We start from the raw sequence: 27,673 nt of genomic DNA, 5'->3' as shown, positions 1-27,673 counted from the left end.
TCAGCCATTATCCCGGTAACATCTGATTTTGGGACTGAATATGCTGCGAGAGAGGTCTGTTGGAGGCCAGAGCAAAATTGGGACCATTGCCTCAGAGACTGTGCCTCTCATGTATCACCGTTATTTGAGTTTATTATGCAACTGATTTAATTTTTTCAAATACAACTTTAATGTTCCCTTAAAGGTGGGGTAGGTAAGTTTGAGAAACCGGCTCGAGATACACTTTTTGTTATATTCCATGGAATGCTCTTAACATCCCGATAGCAATGAATATCTTAAGTGCTTTGACAAAAAATCCATAAAAAAATGTCATCTGTGGAAGCCGTAATACTGTAAAAAGCACGACCAATCATTTTAGCCGGCCCGGCTAAAATAACTGGATGGCCTACCTGCCTGTCAGCCTTCCATCTGTGCACAAACTTATCTCGTGCCCTCATTGGTCATGTGCGCATTTGTGTGTGTTGGAGGAGGGGCTCTGTAAGGAAGTGGCAGATTTTTTCCGGCTGTGTATTTTCAAATTCTAGCGATCTCGAGCCGGTTTCTCAAACTTACCTACCCCACCTTTAATAGACATAAAAGTTAGTTCAACAGTATACAAAAAACATAAAATAACATTGAAAAGACTCATAACATAACATTGGCAGATATAATTAAACAGCAGATACAAAAGCAACACATTTTCTCAATAATCTTTACACAGCTTAAAAAGCCACTTACTGCCGTTCTGAATATATATTTATGATCCTCTTACCATCTGGTTGAACACATGTTTTGTCTGTTGACTGAAAAATCCAGGTATCTAAAAGGTTCATATGTCCTTGCTCAAGCAAAAAAATATTTATGAACTAAATTGTACATACTTGAAAACTGATTGATACAAAATGTTTTTGGTTCAACCAAGAATCTGACTTTGAGAAATTAAAAACCCCCCAGTACAAATATATTTGAATGGCACTCAGCTTTTTTCAAAGATTGCCACATATTTCTTTTTCAGAAAATCTGACACTTGTCAGATTTCTGTGATTGAAATGTACAAAGGATACATGAAAGGCACAGTCTGAGGTTAGAGCAGAGTGTGTCATTGCTCAGTTAGTCTGATTGTTGCTAGGAACTTTCACAATGTGCTATATATTTATAATTCAGTTGGAGTTTGTGTCTGGGCACCTGATGAATGAGTCCAATATTCACTCTCTTTTAGCCTCCATCAATTCCTGAGGGAAATATCTCGCCCTTTAGCTGCTAAATGCTCCCCTTTGTTCACCAGCTAGTTGAAAATGACTGCACACTGACATATACCCAATGTCCAGACCAGGGGGAGCTTCTGTATCAGAAAAGCGACGCTTTCCTTCAAGTTGCTTCTTGCTCTTATTGGCCACCTGGTGGCAACTCTAGTGGTTACAAAAGAAGGCAGATTGGATAAAAGTCTATCAGAAACTGTCTCTATTCTCACTTGATTAATACCTCCGTAAACATTTTTCTAATGAATGTATGGTCTCAGTTGCTAGTCTTCTTTAATACAGCAGTAGGTTCATTTAGGTAATTATGGTCCCATTTATAATGAAATATGTGATAAAGCAGGGTATGCTTGTGAACATTTGATTGACAGGTCGCTACATCCGTGTTTTCAGATCTGGGTGCTGTGAGTGATTTTGTCTTACAACTCGACCCTTTCACATTGTGTTTTCAGCTCACGAAAGTAGGATTAAAACATTTAAGTTGCCTAAAAATATCTTTTTCAGTTGAACTTTACTCCTCCCTTCGGTGTCTCTGCTTGTTCCAAAAAAAAGATGACAAACTTGAGGCCTCAAATGGGTGATACGTCCACTTCGTACATACAATATATGGTTCTCCTGATACCATATGCACTACAATGCGTGTGTGTAAGGGCTTTAACTCTGTCCCTTTATAATTCACTAAGTAACCTAAACATAACTTTGAATATGGAACACATTTGTGTTATACTGTTTAACAAAGATAGCTGTGAAGAACACTTTTTTCCACTGCCTCTAAAGCTATCACACTTTTGTATTGATTAAAATGTCCAAACAACTCATAGTAGATTCTGGTTGTGTTGTCCATATGGTTATGCAGTAATTCAATGTGACATATTTGATATCTTTGGAAATCCTGAGTAGAATTTTTAATATGAGGGTTGGAACAATGCTTGATGGCATCATAATTGACTCATCAGGGGGTTGAGGGTCTTGGGGTTGAAGAGATTGAGCCATACTGGATAATTGTCATGTTTTCTGACAATAGAAGGGCCGATGCAGCTAACAAGATGTTATTGTTCACTGTTCTCTAGGGTACACATTTTCAGAGCTGGCCTTGCAAACTCGATAGCCATCAGGTCCAAACACTGTACAGTACATGAGCTTTCTTAACAAACTGAGGGGCCTTTTTCATCTCAGCTGGGTTATTCAAGACCCTAACCCTATCAGAGTTCAGGAGCCCTGCATTTCTGGGCAGTCAAAGAGCCAAGACCTTGATCCCAGGTTGTGACCCCTGTCAAAGAACTGGCTCCTTCATCTCAGCCTTCCAGACCAAAGAGAGTGTTACTACGAACCACTGCCTCATTTTGGATAATGAAAATGAGGTTGGGGAAAGTTTGTCTATTAAAAATATTTACTATTGGGACATTTTGTTCCTTTCCATCCCTTATTTCTGCACATTTTCCTTGATAAAGAAATAAAAGAAGCGTGTTTAAACCTTCATCACTGCACACTTCTGAGTTCATCCAGAGGGGCTTTGAAAGGGATTCATAAGAGCAAAGATGGTCTAATCTTCTTAAACTCATGAAGAAGTGTGTAATCCTTAAAACATGACAATGACCAATATTGAGGTTATGAGATTTTAGAAGGATGACATTATTTTCTCTTGCGCTCTTTCCTTCATACTGATGCAGAGGCACTCCTTTTATCTTTTAAACTTTAATAAGCTAGTGTCCTTTGAGGATTGTCTCCAGCAATTCCTCCAGTATAAGAGTAACCGAGTGAATGCGACAGGGAATATGACCTGTTTGTTAAAAGCATTTAGTCCCAAGGTTGCGGAGGATCTAAGTAAAGGAGCCAATAAGAAAATCCAGTGATAATGCCCTCAGTGAGGATATAAATTATTTTAGACGAAAAGTGGATGGAAAAGAATTGTTAACATGGAGATATTTTTAACACCATTAATGTTGTTTCAATAGCTTTCAAGATTGTATTATTGATCTCTGCACATTTTATTATTCATTCTGCCTCGCTTCAGTATACAGACAGTAAAGGTCAAGAAAATTCCCCAAATTCCACTCTACCCTATTGGGAAAATTAGATTTTGTTCAAAGGCTGAAAATATGTCTGAAAATAATTATTCTAAAGATAATTCAGCCACAGGGTTTTTGTGTATCTACTACAGTCTGTTTTTAAAAATCAATGATAATTGGTCAATTATAATTTGTAAACTGACAAAGTAAGGCATTTGATTCAACCCAACTCGACTCATGCTGTTTTGATCAAATTGTTATTTTTGTAGAAAATCTCTTTGTTCACTAAATAACACAGCAGCTTAATTTGACACATTGCATGCAAACACACAGCAGGTTTTTCTGTTCTACCGGCTCTGTAATATTTCTTTCTATCTCTATCAGTCTCTTTCTTGTAACACACGAACACGGACACACAGGAGTGCACATGGATGCACACCCAGGCACAGCAATCTTGATGATGACTAACATCCGTCTGTGAAAACAGGAAGTTATTACCTCTGTTTTCATGACTATCTGAGGTCATCCTTCCATACATCAACAGGTCTGCTTTTGTATTGTTCCTAATAGCATAGACAGAGATCTGGAAGCAGAATTGAAACATCTCAAATTAAAACCTTTACCCTGATACCCTGCTGCTCATATCAAGTGTGATGTCATTTTTATCATCAGTCATTCAAAGGATAAGAGCTGACAGAAGAGACTTGTCAAACCAAATCTTACCAAAACCACGATGAGTAAAATAAATAGCCATGAAATAAACAGCATTTTCTCCAATATGCACTGCTCAAACCCTCTCTGACAGACGTCACCTCTGCTGCTCTCTCTCAGCCTGATCCTCAGTGAGTCCCGGTCTCTTCTGAAGCTCCAGCTCTCTGATCATCGGCCCACACATGGCATGGGCTCTACACCTCCACACATCTCTTCAAAAGTGCAGCGAAACAGAGAGGAAAATGACTGCCTGCCCAGAAGTACTGCACCTCTACTGAAGGTGAGGGATGGGTAAGAATAGAACAATGTTAGCTCTTTTACCCAATCACCAGCCAGATCCCGGTTAAGACCTCTCTTTCTCCTAAAGAAGTCTTTTGTGGAATCATGACAAAGCTGCAGGAGCAGGCCTTTGTCTGAAAACAAAGGGGAGTGTGTTTGTGTGTGAGAGTGCTATTGTGGTTTTTTGTGTGTGTGTGTGTGTGTACCCACGTGTGCGCACCAGAGAGCAAGATAGCATGTGTTAGATTGGAATTGCTTCTATGAGTGTGAGGAAAGTGCATGTGTAACAGATGCAAGCGTTATGTGCAAGTGTGCATATGACAGAGTGCATGTTTGATTGTCTCCTTCATTTCCTTTGTGCTGTTTAAGTTAAAAAAAAAAAATGATATGGCCCCTGCTCATCTGTAAGATCCTCAAATAATTTCAAATGTGCACCTGTGCCAAATGTGACTCGCTCACACACAGCCAGTAAATGGGACTCCCATGTCACCCCCACCCTCTCACCCCCTGCCAACGGTCAGCATCTCAAGTATAAATGGGAAGCGAGACATCAAAGAGACTGGCATCACTGCCGATATGAAAATACACTCAGACAGACGAATCAGCCTGTAAAGTCGCTTTGCTAATGGGAATCCTACCCAGCAGCTGTGTCCTGTTGAAAGAACACATGGAGTGTGAAACAGGCTTATACAGGTAGTGAACCAGTAGCCTCGGTCTGTGCAGCCACCAGGGGATATTGTAGTTGTGTGAGTGAGCATGGGTGTGTGACAGACACCTGCTGGACCTTTGAGTCAACTAGCCTAGGATGAGAGCATGATATTAAACATTTTTTTAAGAAGGCATATGTCCGTGTGTGCTGCTAGTTTTCAGGCTGAAGGAAACCACATTTTGCTGAAAGTGCATTTCTGCCATACAAATATATTCTACATTAGTGCCTGTAAGAAACGATTTGTAGGACTAGGTTTGTTGGGGCAGTTTTTCTGTCAAATGTTGGACTACAATGTGAGTTATTGGCACGCCTCCTCTTCAACTCGTCAACTTCTGGACTCAGTCTATCACTCTGCCTTGAGATTTATTACCAGTGATGTCTAGGTACCCATGATTGCATTTTATATGACAGGGTTTGATGGTCTTCTCTCAAGAGAAACATGATACTAATCTGTAATTTAATCTATAAAGCGCTTGCTGGAAAATTATAAAATGACCTTTAAGAATTGCTCACTCAGATGGGTTTTATCAGACAGGCTCTTACGACTGGCTCTTGCTTCTTGTTCAACAAGCTAGGTCTAAACTGTTTTTATATTATTATAGTTCACCAACAAAACACAGCACCTGCAAATAATCAATTTACCTTTTTTACATTTGAGAAATTTGATTTACATTACTGTATTTTACGTTTAATTATTTTAATCTGCCTATCTACCCTTATTGTAAAAGTTGAAATGGCTTTCTTATTGAATTATTGCCTCTTCTCTGTTAGTAGCCTATATCTCTTTTATTGTTTTGCCTTTCCCTTCTTCGCTTAATAAGGGTCATGAGGAGGGTGAAGAAGAGAGGTGGCGATGTAAGAAGGTGTGTGCAAAAAGTGAAAATTACTGCAGAGAAGAGAGGTGAGGACATTGGAAAAAGAAGAGGGGAGGTGAGAAAGCACACAACAGCTCTCCTGAGATGAGTGTCAGGAGAGCGTACCTGTGACGCTTAATGAGGAAACAGAGGTACCAGAGTTAAACAGAGACAGCGAGAAGTGGGACAGATGGATGGCTTCTGAATATATAAACAGCCTCTGTCTGGAAGCCAAACGTCCTAAATTGCAATCTGAATTTCTGTTAAAAGTATATATTGCTGTACATTTACTTTTCTGTTTTCAGGTGTTCTTCACTATTCTAGATTAAAATCTCCAAAGCAAAACATTCACACATAAAAAACCGATTTAAAAAACAAAAAACACCCAGTTGTTGAGGTGGTGCTTTGCTCTGTAGCCCATGCATGGATGGCTCCATATTATTCTGCTTCAGCACCCTACCAGAAAGTTCCCCAGTGCGCATGTGTGGCTACAGCGCGCTGCCGCAAACAGGGGGCGTCAACATGGCGATCTCTCCTCGACGACCGCACTGACTGCAACCTGCCAATGAGAGAGAGACAGAGAGAGGAGAGAGAAAGAAGCGTAGGCTACCATTCTGTCAAACCTCCATCCCTTTTTTTCCCAGCCTTATGAATCCCTACACATTTTCAGGAGGATAGGGTGAATTCAGAGGTTTTCTTTTTAAACGTCGCGCTCCTTTTGTTTTTCCTGCGCAGTGGATGTGTCTTTTGCAGCAGCAGACGCTGGTAGAGCAGTTGTGAGAGACAGCGGCGACCGCTCCTCTCCTCCCTGTTTCCAAGGGGAAATGTCGAGCGAGAAGCCGGTTTCAGTACCACCGGGCTCTGCTTCTTCGCTCACGGACACAGATTCCCATCCTCCGCCGGGCTCTTCCGTGCAGACGCCGCAGCAGCAGTTCGCCGCGGGCGCTGGCTCCGGCGCCACCGGGGAAAGGATGGTGTCTTCAGCCGGCACTATGGTCCTCCCGGCCGGGGTGATCAACCCCGCTGTCCCGATCAGGAATATCCAGATGAAATTCGCCGTGTTGGTGGGCCTGATCCAGGTCGGGGAGGTTAGCAACAGGGACATCGTGGAGACAGTGCTGAACCTGGTGAGTGCAAACAGCACCAAACTGTAAGAAAACACAGAAAGGCAGCCATAGAGCACAGAGGAATCACGGTGTCCTAACCCGCTATGTTTTATTTACGATGCTTCACTCCCGTGGTTGTGTGGCTTTCAGAGGATGATGTCATTTGTTTGTTCGGAGGATGAATGTGGAGTTTTTCTTTTCTGCAGATAAAAAGATGCATACATAAGTCTGTGTGTTGGAGGATAAATAGGCTGAAGCTGTATTATTGTAAAACCCAGCGGAGCTGAATGAAGCATGTGACCCCACCAAGGCATGAAGGGTAGTTTAATATCCAGGCATTGTTGACTAAATGACCCGTTTGCGGTGCAACGAGCTAAACACATTTGCAGTCAAAGTGGTGAATAGGGGAAAGTGTATGTATGCAGGCTATTCTCCTGACCCCGATATGTACCCTGAAGTGATGCATAGGCAGGTTGTAACACACGGCGAATCGTTACAACGTTGCGTACAACATCGAGACAAACTGGATTATTTTATTAAACTAATCATGCAGTTTTATCGAGCTCCGAAACAAAATCAATCCATACCGGACAAAGGCCGACTAGCATTATGCTATCCATCGACATATGTGTGCATGAGAATGGCTTAAAATTATGCATAGGCCTATTGTTGAAGGCAGGCCACTGCATCGTGTGCGCAAAGCAGTGATGTATCTAGCTGTGAGACGGCCAGGGCTTTATATTGCTGTGCCTCCAACAGCGATCATTTTATCTATGGATCAGATACGTTGCCACCCCCTTCTATCTTTGCCCCTCCATCGGAGGTAGTGTCTGCGATGTTGGGCCTATCCTACACATAAGGATTTAATCCAGCTGGAGGTTTTAACATGACTGGTGTTTCCTGTTACGAAACATAGGCTATGAGAAAAATGCACAGCAGACGTAGGTCCGGAGGACTAATGCGTTAGGAGGATATAGGACGTGTGTGCTGCATGCTGCCAGGCTGTTTCCCTGCTCCATGCATCAGGCAATGGCGTGCACTGCATGATATTACATATCTGCCATGAGGAGGGGGGCTCTGATCAGTATTCACTCTCTTTTGAGGAGGAACAAGAATAATGTAGATATAATGTATCACCTGATTTCAGTGCAGTGCTTTCTTGAGGTTGACTATTTCAGGGTTTCATGTAGCCAGTGGCCTATTTACTCAATGGATGCTCGTGGCAGGACAGCCTACATCTGGGCTAAACCATTTCCTCTCATTCAGACTAGAGAGTCCAGATTCAGATCGCCTCTCATCTCCCAATCGATTATTGGTACTACACAGAAGAGCAGGGGGGCTTTGCTGGCTCACTCCGACCTTGTCTCCTTCCCTTTCAACCCCCCTGGCTGCACACAGGCTGATAACCATCCATCCTGTTCCTCTACCTCCTCCTTTACTCTGGAGGAGCTGAGGAGGGAGATGCTGCCTGCATAGACCGGCCTGGCAGGGCAGCGCCATGCATTTAAAAGCAGGTGGAGAGGAGGAGGCGGAGGAGGAGAGGGGGTTGAGGGAGGGTGGGGGAGGAGAAGAGCGAGAGTGGAGGAGGATGAGGTGGTAGGATGCTGCAGTGGCTATGTGCTCAGAAATCACCAGCTGATGCAGCGGAAGAGAAAAGGACTCTGGATTGGTCCACATCAGATCAGTGAAAGCTCATCAGAGCATTCAACTGAAATGCACCCCCTTTTACATAAGTACCTGCGTTAGGCCCACACTTTATTTATGAATGCTGGGCTGATGCATTAACACACAAAGGCCTGACACCCTGACAAATTAAAGCACTATGTGTTGTCCATACCAAGCTTTACTTGCTAAATCCTGAATTGTACAATCAGTTGTGGTTGCGAGACTGCCAATAGCTAAGCCTGTTAGGGAATTCTATTGCCCAGCTCCTTAATTAAAAGAGTTGAAACAAAGAGGTGTGGAGGCAGGAACCTCAGTGGTCATGCTGCTGGTACAATGAGTCCACTGTGACCCAAGAGCTGATCCATTATTCCAGTCAATGTGGGAGACCACGGCAACCACATTCACCGTCCACTGTGGCTGTATTGATCAGATCCCACTGCGGCTTGGGTGAACAGATGGCTTGTCGGCTGAATCAGATATGCTCCCTTTTCTATACGGCATGATGCTGGCCTTTTGCCCTGTGATGAACTGTACTGTCTCTAGAAAGAAAGAAAGAGGAGAGAGAAGACAATAATAATCAACTCTACCCAGAACACTGGCTGTACTGATGCTGATACAGCGGCAAAACACTGATCACTGCTGCCAATAACACAGAGCATGTTGTAGATGGTACATGCCGTGCACACATGCAATATAGAAACACTTACATTGTGTGTGTGTGGGCTGCTTGTGGCTAGGTGCTCAGTTATTATCATCAACAAGGCATCACAGTTGTCAAGGCAACAATGCTCTTTGACTGCCTGCCTCCAGACGCTCGACCACCTGGTGTTTCCACTTCCGGACTTCTGTCACAACTTCTGTCACAGCATTTCTCTCTATATCTCTCACGCTCTTTCTTTGTCTCTCCACCCCCCAATATGAGCTCATATCTCATGGCTTGAAGATGTCTAGTATTAAACTGCCACCACAAGCTAAACACCATTGGAATACTGAAAAAAGATTTACAATCGGTAAGAGCAAACTCTGAGTGAGATCATCTGTGAATTAGCCTGGTTTATGTATAATCTGCTGTCTTAGGTGATAAGCCGCCATGCATTTTAACGCTCCTTGCTCATTTGAGTCTCTGCATCTCTACTGAAGGGATGAACTAGATATTCCCTACATTTGTGTGAAAAGCACGTTGGAACTGACTACAAAATCTCCCATAAATGTTCAGCTGGGGTACGGCTCTGAAGCTTATGCTTCACATCCTTTTCACACTCATCAAACTATTCAGTAAATCCACCATGGACGCGCCGGTTATATTGAGTCTCTCATACATATTTTTTTCCCCTTTTTAAATTTGTCACTCTGCATTGAAGTATTAGGATGTATTTAAAGCCTATATGGTCCATCAATTATAAATCTAAGGGGTCATTAGATGATAAACCGGAACCGAACAGATTTTCTTCTATTCTTTTTTTGCACTTGAAAATGTGCCTCTAAAAAAATCCAGTTTTCAAGAAAATTCCACTGTTGACCGATATAATTCATGACATTCAATAGGACAGGATACATGCATTATGTTGGATCCATTTACTTCTTGTATCCTCCCCTTAGAAGTCACTGCTTTCTTTTCCGCCCTACACTGGCTGTTCTATAGATTGAAACCTCCCATTTTTTGTTAATGGTACACCACTTCTACCCCAGGCTGTGTTTATTCGCTTTGACTATGTTGTGATGTTATATATTTGAAGAAGCCAGGTAAGGAGGAATGTTTGTTGACAGAAGGGGAGAGGGCTGACATGTAATCCACCTGAACTGTCCCATCATATCTTTATTTGAAGAATTGAGAAATATATTTTCAAAATGCATCTACAAGCAGATCTGTCAGTCTTGCCTTAGTGCGACACCAGCAGTGCTTATTTATAGACAGCTTTATTTAGTTGTTAAGCTTTTTTTGGGATCAAAATGGAGAGTTTGTCTAGATAGAAAAAGATTGGTGACACTCTGTCTGACTCTTGCTGTACTTTGCTTTTTATTTCCCTTTCACCTTCCTTATTGGTTAGATGCAAAGTCTTCTGGCAATGTCAATCCCCACCTGAGCCCCCTTTAGCGGTCCCATCGATGGTCTGTTTGCAAACATCTAATTATTTTTGTCCACACACTCTTCAATCACCAAGGTCACCTGATGCCGAGACCACAGCCAGCAGTCTGACACACACACACACCAAAAAAAAAACACCTCCACTCATTTTCATATGTCGACATTCAGACACAATTGCAGACGCATACAGTGGCACAACCTTTTTCTACCCAATTATGTTTCTCTTTTTTGAAGGCTATAAACTCTTTGAAATAAAAAGAAGAAAAGAGGGAAAGAAAATGAGGTCAGCATTAGAAAAAAAATGTGATTCAATGTTTTGTGTTTACACTGCTTGACTCTACCTCAGGTGCAGTGACACACAGTGGCATGCTGAATAATACTTCACAGATCTTTTGAAGGGATAGGACATCTTATTTAAAATCTTATTATTTGACATGTATGTTGCCCTGAGGTGTTGTGAACCTCCCGGTGCAAAATTGAGCTTCAGTGTTTTCCATGTTTGCCCTGTGGCTGCACAGTCCGGGCAGAGGCTGATCATTTCCCTGCAGAACTGTAATCTGCTTGCATGGCCGTGCAGACGATAACAATGCGTCATTGTGTGCTCACATAGCCATGAAGATGACTCTCATGACAAACATCCCACCAATAAACTTAAATGGTCTAATAAATAATGTGTGGCATCGAAACCTTTGCATGAATAAGATATTTTTATTGGAAATAAGCTGTTTTTGTCATGTTTAACTTCAAAGGGTTTTTGTTATGGGACATTTAGTACATGCTGGGTAGTACTGTAGATATTGCTTACAATTGAATTTGCTATGTGAGCATTCTACTTTATTGTGGTCATGGTTTTGTATTATTGCCATCAATAACTGAGACTATGTTGGAGATGACAGGCTGTATGTCACACAGCCGCTCTGCAGGGTCTCTGAAAGGAACTGCCACTATGCAAAGAGGATGTTTTTGGTTCATCCTTTTGTGCTTGGGTTGATAAACATATTTAAGAGGGATTTATTAATATGAGTAATTGCCCTTTTTTTCATATTGAATCTGATTCTTATTAGTGGACTGTTTGAAATGGTGTCGAGGCTGGTCGAGATCATTGAAATAAATTAAGGTAACCCAGATAACCAGACCAAAGTCAGAAGACAATGTAGGGCTATTATTATTATGCAGGGTACTATTGTTTTTATTAACTGTTTAGTGCAGTGGTTCTCAACTGGTCAGGCCTCGGGACCCACTTTTTCCTTTGTCAATAAATTGCGACCCGAAATTTTGAACCACTCAAATCTATTCAACAAAAAATCGTGCTGTAATATATACGCTTTTCAGCAAACAATATTAATTAAAGTGAAGTACAGTGCATATCTCCCTTCACAGAACTGAAGAATGCTTTTAAAAAAGGTTTAATGAGATGATGGAATCAAAGCTGAACTGTATAACATAAAAAGGCACACATGCTGAAAACCCAACCCCAGAAGGGGGGTCTGGGGGGATTGTCCCCCAGGAGATTTTTAGTAATACTAACATATAAACTACGCATTCTGGTACACTCTGAGAAGAAAATAAATAGATGTATTACAACCCGACATATTAATAATATTTATGCCATTGTTTGTTTTTCACTTTGTTCTGACAGCTTGCTGCTCCACACAGAGAGAAGAGCAAAGAGGAGATAGTCTGTGTGACTTACTTTAAATTGTGGGTAAGGGTAGATAGCCCCCATTGTTCTGTGAGCTGTCAATCATCAAACCGGGGGTCATATTTCATTATGTGTTCATTTTTATCTGAAGTTGTACCCATGGATGTATAAAGAGTAGTTCTATCGCAAAGTTATTCTCCGTGGGGACTTCCGGCAACAATCTTGATTCTGATTGGCCAGAAGACTCGAAAAAACATCAGCAAAGATGTTTTATTGAGAAGATGATCACATACGTGACAGAAGTTTTCAAAACCGTTTATGGTCTCCGGTACTTCCAGTCCAACGCCTACTTCATGCACAGCGTTAGAAAATTGGGTCTTCAAAATAAAAGTTTGACTGAATAATTCACTTCACTCACACATCTGCGACCCACTCGAAACGGGTCGGTCGCGACCCACCAGTTGAGAACCACTGGTTTAGTGCATACATTGGTCCATCAAAAACGGTCCATCATTGTTTCTTAAAACCCGAATGAGTCTCTTTAAATATCTCACCTTCCTCTTCATATTCAGTTTACTCACTGTCACATAACAAGTAAAAAAGCTTTGGAAAAAGCTAATACAAGGGAGGTTTTTCTTTGTAAATGATTACTGTAACTTTTAAACAATTATCCAAAAGGTTGCAGTTATTACAATTAATCAACCTCACCAGCTCTATATGTAATATTAGTTTTACTCCCTCTTCTGTACAGCAGAGCTGCTCGTGAATCCTCCTGTATCCATGAAAGGAAAGGGAACATTAGCCTCAGGCTGATGCTGCAGCAAAGACAAGAAAAGTATTTAGAGAAGCCCTTCAATCTTAAGACAAGAAATATCTCAGAAAGGGCATTCACATTTAGTCTTTACCAAGTGTTTTGCAGGCCTCTGTAAGATGCTTTTGGTGCTTATTTTTGGGAAAGATTAGCTGCCCTATTGCTGCAGAGAAGCTTAGTCACTTTGTGCCTGGGGGCTACAGCCAGAGTGCAACGTTAGCTAACGAAAACAACTGCGCTGGTTCTGACCAGAGAAACTTAATAGAAAAATAGAAGATGTCACTTTAATGGCATGAACACGCACTCCATGCCAGTTTCTCCTTCTGTCTCAAATAAACATACATGCTGCTGAAGAGGTAGAGGACAGAGGGTGTGGCTTCCACTGCAAGGTCATGAATGACTTTGCTATCTGTCACGCAGCAGGGTTGTCCTGACCCCTGCCTGAGCCGGAGAGAAACAGGGAGGTAGAAACAGATGATTGGGGGTGGCAGCTCATCTTCCTGAGAGAGGAAGTAAGATGGTACACTAAAGGGACGGAAATGAAAGTTTCAAGGGGAAAATTGGAAAGCTTGTGATTGTCCTTCATGTCCTCTTTTCTTCTGGAGTGCAGCAGTAGGTCCAGCTTAATGGTGTTCTGCGGGGGGCTGATGAGTTCTGGCCCCCCTGTGGAGCCTTATCACGCTGCGTGTATCAATGCTCTCCCCTCTCCTCTGCTCCTGGTGATAGAGGAGTGAAATAAAGTCCCATGGGCCTGGGTAAATGGAGTGCTTGCACACTTTTTACATAAAGCAGCCTGTTAAGGGATACCTTGACATTTTGAGTTTTAATTGGCCATTTTTTAAAATCAGCCTCTTGTCACATGCACTGTAGGATTAAACTCTGGCTTGTTAGCATGTTTAGCATCCCGTTGTCAATGAGAGGAGTCCACGCTCTGTGGCATGAACAAATCTAGAAACACGTCCACTTTGTGACAAATATCTGAGGATAGAGGAATAACCAATTCAAAATGTAAATGCAGAGTTATCACTAAAACAGCGGCTCCCAATCCTCTTACTAACAAGATCCTCCATAATGATCTGCTTCAAAGCCAAATTAACCTTTATAAGCTGTAATGCTGATTCTTCCTGGTTTTATTATAATTTCCATTTCAGGTTTTAGCTTAAATCATGACACCATTTGGTTTAAGTCTAATTTGTACATGTTAAGACTAAAACGTTGGCTTTTTCCCGTCTTACACCACCTAAATTCCACTCCACTTCTCTAAATTCTTCCTCATCCCTTGTTAGCTGCTATTTCCAGATGCTGGGATTTTTTTACAGACATAAGCCACATCTGTTTTTTATGTGAGAACACCTTTTGGGAATCGGCAGAACACAGCAAAAAATGTACCATCCTTGCTTAACGACACCTTTTGTGAGTTCTCCGTCGCTTCCTTTGTCTCTCCATTCTTCATCTCCTCCCAGCACATCCATCTCCCTAACCCCTCACTGTAATCTTCTCCCTCGCTCCCTGGATCCCTGGTCGGGTGAAGCGACTGGTGGATGAATGTGGATGATCCCTATTGTGAGGAGGTAATGGAGCTGTCTGCAGCGCCATTCCTCTCCGCTTCCTTTTCTCCATTCACTTCCACTCATCTTTACCACTTTTCAAGCCGAGAGAGCCTGGAGGGAGTTTATATTCTGTTAACCTTACATATGTCTGGCATACTGAAGCCATACTTTTCTAAGGGTAGAGTTAAGAAGAGGACGCAGGGAGGTGACTGAAGGAACGCTGCTATTTAACTATATCATTTTTTTATATTTCATGACCTTTCTTTTTTTGTCCTGTAGCTGCGATGGCTTTTGAAATCTCATTGTCATACAAATATTTTGTGTTTTTACCTTTTGACATGCAAAACATGACATGGTCTTTTCGAAGTGCTGTAACAATTTAGTTTGCATTGACGCAGGCAACCCTTCAGACGTCAGACATCTATAATAAATACATTTTACTGGTCTGCTGCAAGTGTGGATATTATGAATTAAACATGCGTTTCACATGAATGTGGTCATTGCCAACTGCAGATCTATTAATGTAATTAGTGTTTTACTTAACACTCTCAGCACTGCTTTCTACATTTTCACGGATTTCATTTTCAATTGCAGGGATTTCATTATTAATCTAAACCTTTTTTCAATTAAACTTGTAATAATTGTACTCACTGATTTTGGATTTATTATTTTACACTGAAAAATGCCTGGATATTTGTATAGACACTGTTAATACATCTTCAGGTGGTGAGTACATATTTAAAGAGTTGTCAATAACAGGGTAGTTTTTCAAAATGATAAAGGGTAACACATGGGTTTTTCCTAGAAAATTATAGTATGAGGGCGCTGATCTTATATATAAAATACTGTATATCAATTCACGCGGCGAGAACATGACGCCAATATACAAGATGGCGCCCGCGGAAGTAAACAACAACGCGCCGTCGGAGCTCCGTAAAAACAAAGCTGTCGATTCCGTCTGACGGTCTATTCAACACGATTTTCATATTTTTGAGTAATTATACAGTTTTTGGCGAACATAAATATTGTTTTCTGGCATCACTTTGACATTTTACGTGGGGATCGGCATTTTGGTATGAGGGCGGCACGCCGAAAGTAACAGGGCGCAGCGCCCGTAGACAAAACCCTGGTTATACAACAATAACAAAACTAAAGCATAACATATTTGGCCCTATTTATTTACCCCCCAAAAATCCATAAAGAAGTAAAAGATATTGTGACTAAAGCCTGAAGTAATATCTGTGTTTCCTCTGTTTAACAGTGAACATTTAAAGTATTTGTTTTTTATTTAATAATTGCCAAAGACAAACAAGTGTTTCTTGCATTTGTGAAACTTTAACCAGCTGTTTCCTCATTGCATTAAAAAACAACTATAAATTAGTTATCAAATATTCATAACTATTTATTTGATAGATTTTCTGTTATTTTAATAGGCCTAATCAATTATTTATATTCATACAAGAGCTATGGAAGCTTGTGCTCCTAATTATTCTCCTTTTGCTCCTTATTTCCACACTATTGTGTCTGGCTGGTTCATTCTATTGTGTCTGGCTCTTTTGTGTTTTTTTTTCCTAAAATGAAATATATGTGTGTGTGTGTGTGTGTGTGTGTGTGAGATTGTTGGGAGGGGGTTGTGGGTGTCATTTCTATAGAATGTTCTAACGGCACATTTGGATCAAACACGCTTTTGAAACATGTTTTTTGCAGCACTGGGTGCATCTGTTTGTGTGTATTTCTGTGTGTGTGTGTGTTTCAGTCTGGTATTCCGACAATGCGCTAATCTCCACATTATAACAAGCTGCTTTATTTGTATTACCTGGTGTTTTGTGCGCTGGTGTGTGTGCCCCCAACATCCCAGAGTTGATAAATGAGTGTTCCTGCGAAACCCTTGGTTTAGTCTCCTACACCTTCATCTGCACATTTTCTCTGGCAGCAAGCACATTCACACCAACACACACATACAAAATGCACACACAAAACCCACACTGCTCCCTTCTTCTTGTAGCCCACATCATTGCCTGGCAGCGGTGATTTTATATTCATGCTGGCCTACTTCGCCTTTCTCCCATGGCTCCTAAAACACACACAGACACACACACACACACCCATTGCTCCAAGTACAGCTAACTGTGTAGCTATTCATCACACTGCATGCTGCCGGACGAAGGTTGCAAACTTTGTGGTGTGTGTCATTTCAGTATTCATGAACTACCCTTAATGTTGTTTTAGTCCTTACACATCCAGCATCTCCCTCCTTTGCCCATACACCCCTTGCAGCATGATAAACAGTGTCATTTTAAACCACATTATACTGGTTACTGCTCGCTATCAAACCAAAACATGTTTTACTTTAGTTCATTATTGCTTGATCTGTATTCTTCCCTGAACAGGACTGCATGTTCTCCATGAAACAGACTTTATCCAGTGAATGCAGATGAGAGCTACAATCCCAAAAGAATTTCATCTAATAAATCCACTTCAGTAATGACAGAGAGCTGTAGATAAAGGTGAGGGTTAAACAAGGATTTTGAAGCTGTCAGATGGGGATTTTTCACAAGACAGAACAGCTCGATAAGATAAAGGCCTTAGTAATAATTTGAACACGCCAAAAAACGAGTTCAATAAACCAGCTCAATATGCTGCTTTATTGTGTCCTTTTTCTGTTGTCACTGCAGCAGCGTTGGTTTTAGCATTCGTAATAAAGTGAGGTCCATGTCGGTAAGGGAAATAAAAACAGGTTCCTATTGTGAATTTCTTAAAAAACACATTTGGTTTGAGCTTTGAATGTCATTTAGGAGTATCGACTGCAAAATAAAGGCATTTTGTGTAACTCATAAACCTTACTCTTTCTTTTATCCAGTGACTACATCAGTTTTAAAATTACAAGGGGGCTATTGATTGAGTGGCTACCTCTCGATGTGAAATAGCTTCTCACTGGAGGCAGGGAAAAACAAGTGAAATGTAAGAGAAACACTCCAGATTGACTTAAACAGATACGAGTGCAGCGACATTCACTGAATCATTTATTTGCGTAATTCAAGGGAAGAAAGCTAAACTGTTTATATTTCGCCACAAATACACCACAATAGAGGCTTTGTGAGGATGTACTTAGGCACAGCAGTGCTTCGAGCTAAATGCTGACACTCACATTCCAACAAGCTCACAATTAGAACTGCAGCTGGACTATGTGGAGCATATCAAATGTAAGTTATTTCTGAGTAAATGCTCAATAATCCTACTTACAATGATCTACCTCAGACTAAGAGATTTTTTACTAATAATGATTAGTTATGTCATGAAGACTGATTCATTAAAAAAAGGCAGATAAACAACAGCAGGGACAAGTACAATACGTTCAGAAATAGCAGGCATCAAAATGACAATACATTGAAATCATGAAAAGACAACACCTAAGCTATATCACCATGTTAAGATATCCAAAATTGAACACATATCCAGTGTCGTATCACAGTATCGATACTGCCGAGCGCTTATGACAATGCTAACTTGCTAATGCTAATCAGGTATCGCTGTTCAACATTTTAGTTTAGTCTGCAAGCTTCTTACTAGGGCTGTGCGATTATGGCAAAAATCATAATCACGATTATTTTGGTCAATAATTGATATCACGATTATTAAATACGATTATTCATTGACTTTGAAAACATCCATTTATTGAACTTTAAAACAAATACAAATAATAATTTGAACAGTATCTTTTTAACTATTTATTACCCTGAACGTATAATTCAACTGAAAAACCAATACAAAAAATAAATTAAATGATACATTTATATTTACATTTAAATAAATAATATCAAAATAATAAATACCAATAAACAAGATCAACAAATATTTTGGAGCGCACTTCCACAAGCTACTAAACATATATAAATATGATAAATACAAATAAATTAAGACTAAAATAAATTAGATCAAATATGTTGCAGTGCACGGTCACAACCTAGCAAAGCAAAATAATCGTTTTTTACGATTATGTTGTTTTCGTAATTGTGGCAGGCCAAAATCGTAATTGCGATTAAAATACGATTAATTGCACAGCCCTACTTCTTACCATGTTTATTAATTAGCACAAGCATTAGTTTTGCGGGTTTGTGGCCATGCTGTAAGTTGCTACGAATTGTTGGCCTGATTCACATATGCACTTTCTACATGAAGCAGATACTCAAATAATAAACTGATCTTAGCCAACCCTTTAGTTTCTCTGCACTGATATCAGGATTGAGGCCCTGTAACCTCATGCAGGGTTTTGCATCACCTCTCCTGCCAGCACGTTCACACTCAGAGATGCTGGTGGATGGAGGTGGAGGAAGAGCTTTGGCAGCCAACAACAGGCAGTGGTGACTCACTGTTTTTTTTTTTTTACCCCTCCCGCCTCTTCTCCACATCATCCACACTGCGCCCCCCCCCCCCCCCCCCTCCCTCAACCCCCACACGGCTCCGGATACATTCATGCTCTGGTTCCAGGAAAACGATTAGGTTTGAAAACTGAATCTGAATGCAGAGAAGCACACTCCTGTAATGAAGCTAATATGGATCCAGACAGCTCTCGCTTATAGTCTGTTTGTTTGTGTTTCCACAGGGGTCACATGTGGAGAGTTTGAAAACAATTAACTAATTGAGTCTTTGCCTAAGTTGCCATTGCTGTTATATATCGTGCTTATTTTGTGTATATATATTTTGATATTATATCCTTGCTTGCCTCAAGGACTGGATCTGCACAGGGAGTTTTTTTGCCTCTGCACTTAATGTTTATGATTTATGCTCCGTCTCTATTCGTTCTTTAGTACCCACTCAACATTTGTACCCCTCCCACAGGGTTATTTCTCTCCCTGATATTGTGTTTGACTATGCAAGAGTACTTCACATTCTTCTTAAATCTTAATCTTGCAATCCACTTGAAATCAAACGTTTTTTTTTCTCTCTGTTTGGTATGAGCTCTCAAAGCTGTGAGTGCACACTGGCAATGGGCTGTGATATTTGAGATCGGACTTTGTGTTGATATGACCTTTTCATAGGATATTGCTTTGTTTTTTTGGTAGGGAATTTGACATTTGACATCGTTATGCTTTTCTTTTACCAGAAGTATCTTGATACAATTCCTCACTTAGTGTAGTGTTACAACATGTCATACTATTTTTCTGATTTGTTTTTATTTGAAAGTGTTTTATTATTTAAAGGAATTGGACTGGAAGTGAAAGACCTTATTGGCCTTTTGAATCACTACTGAAGGACAAAGGCGTTTGCCATTTCACTTTCATAACCTCACTAGTTTGTCTACATCTTGTGATCGGTAATGTGTATTTCAGTTCCTCATCTGCCTTGTGCATAATCATTTGTTTTTTGCAGAAGTGAAGCATTTGAACCTTAACACAATCTCATCATTCAGAGTTTCATCCTTCATTGCAGTTGCAGCTAAGTTTCCCATGGCTCATATCTATTGGCTATCCATTAGTATCCATGAAAATATCCTCCAGGATGAGGGCAATATTTGTAAATGATTCCACTGTAATGGAAGCTATGAGATAAAGTATTCATGTATTACATCCCTTAAGGGTATGCAAATAAGGCAAACTTCCCCGTGTAAAACCAGAAGGAGCTGATGTGAAAATATGGTTTATGTAAAAATATTGCATTGGTCCAAATATGCTAAACACCGAGTCTTTACTGATCACTGCAAATGCAAAATTCAAATAGTTCCCTTGCAAGGTTTTACTTCCGAAGCACAAGCTAACGACTGTTGCTACGCTGCTACTGCTGTGTCTGCATTACTTCAAACAGCATGAGCTTCAAACAGCACATCCTCACCACTGTCCACTGTGGAAAGTCTGAAGTAAAGCTGATGCAATGATGTAGCCTGTAGCACAGAATGATCTGGACAGAGAGGAAGCTGTCTCTGATTCCTTGCCCCTATCGTTATAATATAAACCCTTTTCATGTAAATGTTATACATAGTGATATGATAAGAGCGACAGCTGGGTGTCTGTGTTTCTTTCGCTCAGAATAACATTCTCTGCTTGCCTCATTGACTTGTGATTATCCTGTGTGCATGTGTGTGGTCTTTTCGCACAATGACAGAGAACATCATGCTCCACTAACCCCTCCAACCCTACTTTGGAAGTGGGTGTGCTTTTGCATGTGTGTGGGTCATTCCCAAGCCTGTCTTAAGATGATGGATTACTGAGACTCATTGGAGCTGCTTGCTGCCGCTCTTATCCTCCATCAGCTGTGGCTTATTGGAACAGTGCTCTCCATTGTTTGTGGCGGATGGTGAACTTGTGCATAGTTGTGTGTTTGTGAGTGCGTACACACGTGCATTCACACATCATTTTAACAGCACATAACCTCAACCAAACCAAACAAACAGATTAGAAATCCTGAATTACCCCCCCAGCCTGGCTGAGTCAGGTCTGCAGGGCTTGTCTGCATCAGCTAGTCCACACCTGCTGCTTAATTAGATAATATAAAGCATTACTTTAGCAATATGCAACGTTTCTGTCTATTAGGAAACTACATAAATCACAGAGTCAAAGCAGCTGGAGCACATCAAGGGAACAAACTGAAAACCTTTCTATGATCTAGTTTCTCAAATATTAACTCAGTATAACTCGTATAGCCCTACGCATTTCTCCTGGGAAATGGTATTACCCCCTTACTAAAGTGATATAATGCAAAATCTGAGAAACCATTCTCCTTAATACAAGCCAGTGTAGCATCAAATGACTTTAAAGTGATTCCTTTATAGTAAAATAGTTACATCATTTAGCTCATGGCTCACAGTTACACTCGACTGTCTACTTTCTCTCTGATAAGCCCAGTGAGAGGTTGGCAACATGCAGCATGCCCTGTAGGACTTCACTTCCTGTCATCTTCCTTGAGATGAGCGCCTTGGAGGCGAGTCAGGAGACAAGGTGCGAACGCCTTGTTAAAGTACCGAAACTCAGCCTTGAGTCCTTCCTTCTTCAGCTCCCGTGACACATGAGGATGCCCTCGTTGCTGCCTGTCTCGAGGAAAATGAAAAGAGGAAAATTGAGTTGTCCTCGAAAAGATGTGCTTTTTCCAAGTCGAAGACAGCAAAAATACAACCTCAAGACACCATCTCAACACCCCCGTTCTACACCTTATGTCTCCTTTCTTCTTTCTCCGTGTCCGCTGGAACTCAATAGCAGGTCTCATTTGTTTCATGCTGTCCATTCAATCGTGCCCTCTCAATCACCACCTCTCCTTGATGCTTTTTTCACCCTGCCTCTCAGTTTTTCTCTAAGCTTGTACTTCTTTTTCTCTCTCTGTGTGCCTTGACACTGCACTCACTCTAGCACAATGTTCCTCGAGACATCTTTGACGCACAGGGATAGAAATAGCCTTTGGTCCTTTTTTATTAAAGTCTTGAGGTCTTAACGCAGGGGTGTCAAACTCAATTTCATCACGGGCCACATTAGCATTGTGGTTGCACTCAAAGGGCCGGTTGTAACTATATAAATATATAATATATATATAAAATAATGTATTATATTACATTATCGCCTCTGAATTGGATTATTATCGGATAGGGTAATAACTAACTACGTTTGAAAGCAGAAGTCCAGGGCAAATAATTGCAAGTCTCTTCAGTGCGCATGTCACAAAACGAGATGCATTGTGGGACATGTAGTTTATGGGCAACCTGCTTCTGTAAAGCGGCATGTAACCGTATAATAAACGTATTATATTCTTTGCAAGCTCTTGCGGGCCACATTAAATGAAGTCGCGAGCCGGATTTGGCCCCCGGGCCTTGAGTTTGACACCCCTGTCTTAACGCATACATGATCACAGTTTCTGGCCAAGTAAGGCCCAAGTATTCCCATAATAGAGGGTAGGTTTTTCCTTTCTACTATAGCTTTTAGATTGTTTCTTAATCGATTTGGATGTTTTAAGTGTTGATTTCAGGATCACAAAGTGGAGACCTGCAAACATTTGATTTGTTGACATACTACCGTAAAGTGGTGATTCTGGAGAATGTTGTTATATAATGTTGGCAGAATTAGGAAATGGTTTTCCTTTGATTTGAAGTAGATGCAGTTTGACTTTCTGCAGATTCCAGTGTTCACTGTTATCTGTTCGGCCATAGTGGTTACCTCTACCACTTCCCATGCTTTGTATGCTTATTATTTAGAGTCCTGTATATTACTTTCTTTGGTTTGATTTGACTGGAAAGCACCCACCGAACACTTGACAGCACTAGATGAGCTGCACAGATTTGAAAAGGCTATAGCTTGAATTGTTATGTTGCATAGAGAATTATGTAAATGTATTCATGAGAAAGTGCAGTGGATTATTGTTATTTTAGCTGGGAGGCATGATTCTCAGGAATTCTCCAACAATGGTACTCTCAAACACATACCTTTTGTCACTACATTTAAATGCTAAGTCTTTTTTTTTCAAGGGAATATACATAACATTTAAATTCAAATCACCAACCCTCTCAAGGTTGAAACTAGGGATGGGAACGATTCATCGAATATTCGAATATTCGAAATTATTCCGGTATTCGAATAATTATTCAGGTATTCGAATATGAGTTATGAATATTTCTATTAATTTTTTTTTTTTTTTGGGAGGGATGCCTAAGTTGATTACATATTATCAAATTGAATAATTCAATGTATACGACAGTGCCATAGCTAAATGTGTTAGGTGACGTCTAAAGGTGTGTTTTGCTCCGCTCACCGGTCCCTCACAGCGGGCAGAGCTGCAGGTGCTGATCTCTCTCTCTCGCGTCCGGTACTTCACTCGCGTTTATGTCCAAATCCATCAGATCTAGCTAGTTCTAGCTAATGATATGGCTGCTGCCCCTGCCTACACGCAAATCACGCAGACTCAAACCTCATCTTATGCCCAAATGCGGCCGCAGCCGTTGCGAGGTTCCGGCGCTAACAGTTCATGAGCGTGCTCCCCCGCCCCCTGTCAACACTCGCGACACATGATTGGCCAGCCTAAACAACAATAAGTGCTGCTTGGCAACCGTGTGTGGCGGCAAAGTACATAGACATTTTAACAGGAGAGATTTAGTTTTGCCGGTATTCAACATATTTTACCAGTCATAGTCCGGTAATTATTTACACTCTAAGAAGAGTCCTACACAACAGACATGGCGTCAAAAAGGAGTAATGTGTGGAAATATTTCGACCAGGTTAGCGGTGTAGAGTGCAAACTATGCCAAATTAAACTTATATATATACATATACCTTGCTATACCCGCAACCTCCGTTCCAGCTGAGAGGGTCTTCTCTACAGGATAGGATATGTACATTTCGGTTAACCGGTTAACCGTTTTTTGGGGGGTCGAATATTCGAATATACATTTGCTTTCAAATTCCCATCCCTAGTTGAAACATGTAAGTAATATGCTTTTAAGGAGACATTTTGAATCCAGATCAACACCAACATCTGAGCAGGGTTAATTGACTCAGACTGGTTGTCCTTCAAATATATTAGCAATCTATGTATGTGTTTTTGCTGACTGACAAAATACCTACAAGGCCAAAACACAACCCTCTTGGTGTAATGTCACATGTTTGTTTATTTGGTATTATAAACATGTTATATTGTTTAGAATTTATGACCAACTATTTATTCTGACTGCCGTATTTTCTGTTCCAATATGATACAAATAAATATGGGTTTTTATGCAGATGTTCTGATGCTGTTGCTCATCTAGCTTTGTAGTTGGCTTGTTTTTTTAAGAGAAAAAGGGAAAACATTTTGTTTTGTCTGTTTCCCAAAAGCATGTGAAAAGGCTTATTGCTAGATCCGTTACTAAGCCTCTTTGGCCAATCAGGTGGCAGACATTTTAAACTGCCGTTGGATGAAGTCAGAGTTGTGATCACTTGGCTGCGATCCTCAGACCTTGTAGTGTGTACGTGCATGAGTGTGTTTTCTGACCTGGATTTCTTTCTGAGAATATCCGCCGTGAACAGTATGGCTCTGTTTTTTGCTGCAGTGCATACACACAGTGCAGCTCTCACAGATTGGGATGTCCAAGTCGTTTTCTTTTGCTGTCACAGATTTTCAGCCCTTGAAAATATTGACGGTATTAAAACAAGAATGAATACAGATGCAGTCTAAACTGTAAGAATGTTGCAACCCAGCGAAGCATTTCTTTCTACTGTAGCTTATCCTCTGTGGTGCATCTGTCAGCAGAGAGGAGGAGCTGTCCGTTGTGCTGAAAAGACTCTGCTGTATTTATCTGCGTCTATCCGTCATTTCTCTCAGCTTTCCCAAGGCAAACATTCACACCATTACTGTAGCTGCGCATTTCCCTTCTGCCCTGTTTGAGACGTATGGCCTTGCAGTCTCCTTTGATCTCTTCCTCTTTGCTTTTCTATTTTTCTCTCCTTCTTATCTGCTCTGTTTTTTAAAGCTCCTTCGCCTCCCACTCCAGTAAAAAGACTTTTCACTTTTTTTATTTACAAGCTGCTAATATGCTAATGAACTGGTGTCTCATTATTATTATTATTATTGGATTATTTTGGGAAGACTTTCTCACTTTTCCTCTTTCTCAACTCCTTCCTCTTTTGTGCTGTCATTCATGTGACGAACTGAGCCCGAGTGACTAAGACCTAAGACCTAAGACCTACAAGGCTTTTGGCAATGAAATGTTTAAAAGGCTGTTGCCCTTTGAATGCTGTGTACGTGTGTGTTGGGGTTGGTTGAGTGTTATCTAGTGTGTGCAAGCCTTGGTGTGCATGTGCAGTGTTTCCCCTAGGTTTACTGCTTTGGGGGGGGTGCTGCCGAGCGTGTGGGGGGGGGTGGCATTGGGATATATATTTTTTAAATCCCCTGGAGCAGAGAGAGGAGCTGTGGATTATTGTTATTGATTAATGCATCAGTGTTTCTTAGGGTCAAAAACACTAAACTCACAACTTAAAGTGGACCTATCATGCTATATTTGAATAATATAGTGTAGGACCATACCTATATAAGGCATATTTATACTTTTTTTTTGTGCAAAATACCAAACAGATCATGCATTTTAGCCATGCCTCATTTCGCTCAATTTGAAAAATGTTAGCTCTGTTTTTGCAAGGGCAGATTCTGTGAGCAACAGCACCACCTACAGGCCTGGCATATGCACTACAGCGTCTCCAGCGCTTTCGAACGGCAATGGCCGTGGCTGTCTCCTCCTGATTGGTGGAGTTGGCCCAATAGCCGTAGCGCCACCGTCCTGACGTCAGGACAGTGTTCAAATCTGGATCAGTTTTTATCAGATCCGTTGCAGCCCCTTTTTTTAGAGATTTGGGTATGGAGGAAAATAGAGAGGGTTGTGTTTTCTGGCACTTGGTGAGTTCCCTGGAACACCGGGGACACATATTCATGTATAAAAGACGTACAAAAGTGCATTTTGCATGATAGGTCCCCTTTAAAATGAGAGCGTTTAGTTTATTTAATAAAAGAGCACATGTTCAATGTGAAAAGTGACACTAGATATAGACTAGTTGCAATTTGGTGCTATATATATATATATAAAAAAAAAAAAAAATATTATTTTTTAAATTTTTTAAACACCTTGAATTTCAGGGGGGGGCGCGGGGCTCCGTTGGCGGGGCTCCGTTGGCGGGGCTCCGTTGGCGGGGCGCAGCGCCCCTCCAAGACAATGGTAGGGGAAACACTGATGTGTCTGTATGTGTGTGTACAGTATGTTTTAAGCTTGCACTTGACAAGCTTTGAGTCAGATGTTGGAGGCGGGAGAAGAACTGGTCTGCAGAGAACTGGAGACTAGTATAGAGACAGATCACAGCAGGTATTACTGTCCTATCTCGGCTTGTCTCACTCCTCTTTTATCCAGCTTTCCCTCTTTGGTTTCCGGGAGGGTTAATAAAAACTGACAAGCCAATACATGGGAGCGTTCAATAGCTGTCTTTGATGTATGCTCAGACTCATATTCATTGCTATTTGTGTGGAAATTGTGCCCAGAGTACAGCTTTTGGAAATGAAAACACAATTCTATGCATTTTGAATCTAATGAAACTGCAAGGCGTGCAGTTGTTTGCTATATTGGAGGTAGAAGCACCTTGATTGGAATTGGTCACCTTCACCGCTCCGCGCCCTTGACAGGATTACACCAGCTGATTGAAAACCAGCCTTTGGTGCCTGAGGACCACAATATTTGTACATACATGACTTTTCCCATATGATAAATTAAGCCTTGAAATAGTGCACAATATAATACCTAATTTTTCGTTTTGGACCTCATGGCTCATAAAATGAACATGTATGGATAGCAATGAATCTGGCTTCTAAATGACTTATCAATCAATGTGTCAAACAATCTGCAATTAAGGTCATATAGTATAAATTACTAAGAGCTTTAAAAATGTATGAAGACATTGATCGCCAAATATGATTAATTCTGAAGCTTTTGCAGATTCACTGTGTTTTCCTTATTTTATGTATTAATGTCAAACACAAATATTCATGAACTACACCAAAGCTTTGAGGTTGCTTGTACTATAGGAGCTTGTACTTAAAATAAATTGGTCTAAAATTATAAACTGAACAAACCAACAATATCATCCGTCAGAGAAAACCTGATCTAAGAGTACACTCTAAATGAAATGCCTCGTAACCAAATCGTATCTCATTTTCTCCCTTCATCCTGTGAAATTGTGTGAAAGAAGTGAGAGGCATGAGGACAGGTTGATGTCAAAGTAGGACGTGTGGTTGCTGCATGGAGCTGCTGTTAGTGGCTGACGAATCAGCTCGTAATGTTCTGCCAATGGCAATCTCCTGCTGGGGAAAAAAGACAGCATGAATAACAAAAAATGCAATATTCATGTTGTGCAGCTTGTTTTAGTTTTTGTTGGCCTGCTTTTTGTCTTCTTGAAGTTGCTTATGAGAAGGGGGGAGATAAAAGGAGGTTCTCTACAGACCCATCAGTCTCTCATTGAGGGTAGTCGGAAGAAGATCTGTCAGTTTCCCATGATCCATTACGTTTTTCCTCCACATATTTTGGCAAA

The 27,673-nt window shown here is 40.8% G+C and overlaps 1 protein-coding gene across 8 annotated transcripts in view; it reads left to right on the top strand.

The window, feature by feature from the left end:
• Nucleotides 1–6,518: 6,518 nt before the first annotated feature.
• nbeaa (neurobeachin a) overlaps nucleotides 6,519–27,673 on the top strand; it is a 94,110-nt gene continuing 72,955 nt past the window's right edge. For 4 of the 8 annotated variants that reach the window (XM_034140427.1, XM_034140426.1, XM_034140429.1 and 1 more), the window contains exon 1: nucleotides 6,519–6,924. In XM_034140427.1, coding sequence (XP_033996318.1) covers nucleotides 6,622–6,924 — 303 coding nt within the window. In that variant the 5' untranslated portion in view covers nucleotides 6,519–6,621. The remainder of the gene's footprint in view (nucleotides 6,925–27,673) is intronic. The other 4 variants (XM_034140425.1, XM_034140424.1, XM_034140421.1 and 1 more) reach the window with 1 other exon arrangement.

The sequence above is a fragment of the Trematomus bernacchii genome, unplaced genomic scaffold (assembly GCF_902827165.1).
Source record: "Trematomus bernacchii unplaced genomic scaffold, fTreBer1.1, whole genome shotgun sequence".
NCBI classification, from domain to species: domain Eukaryota; kingdom Metazoa; phylum Chordata; class Actinopteri; order Perciformes; family Nototheniidae; genus Trematomus; species Trematomus bernacchii.
This window is presented reverse-complemented; position numbering and strand designations above follow the sequence as displayed.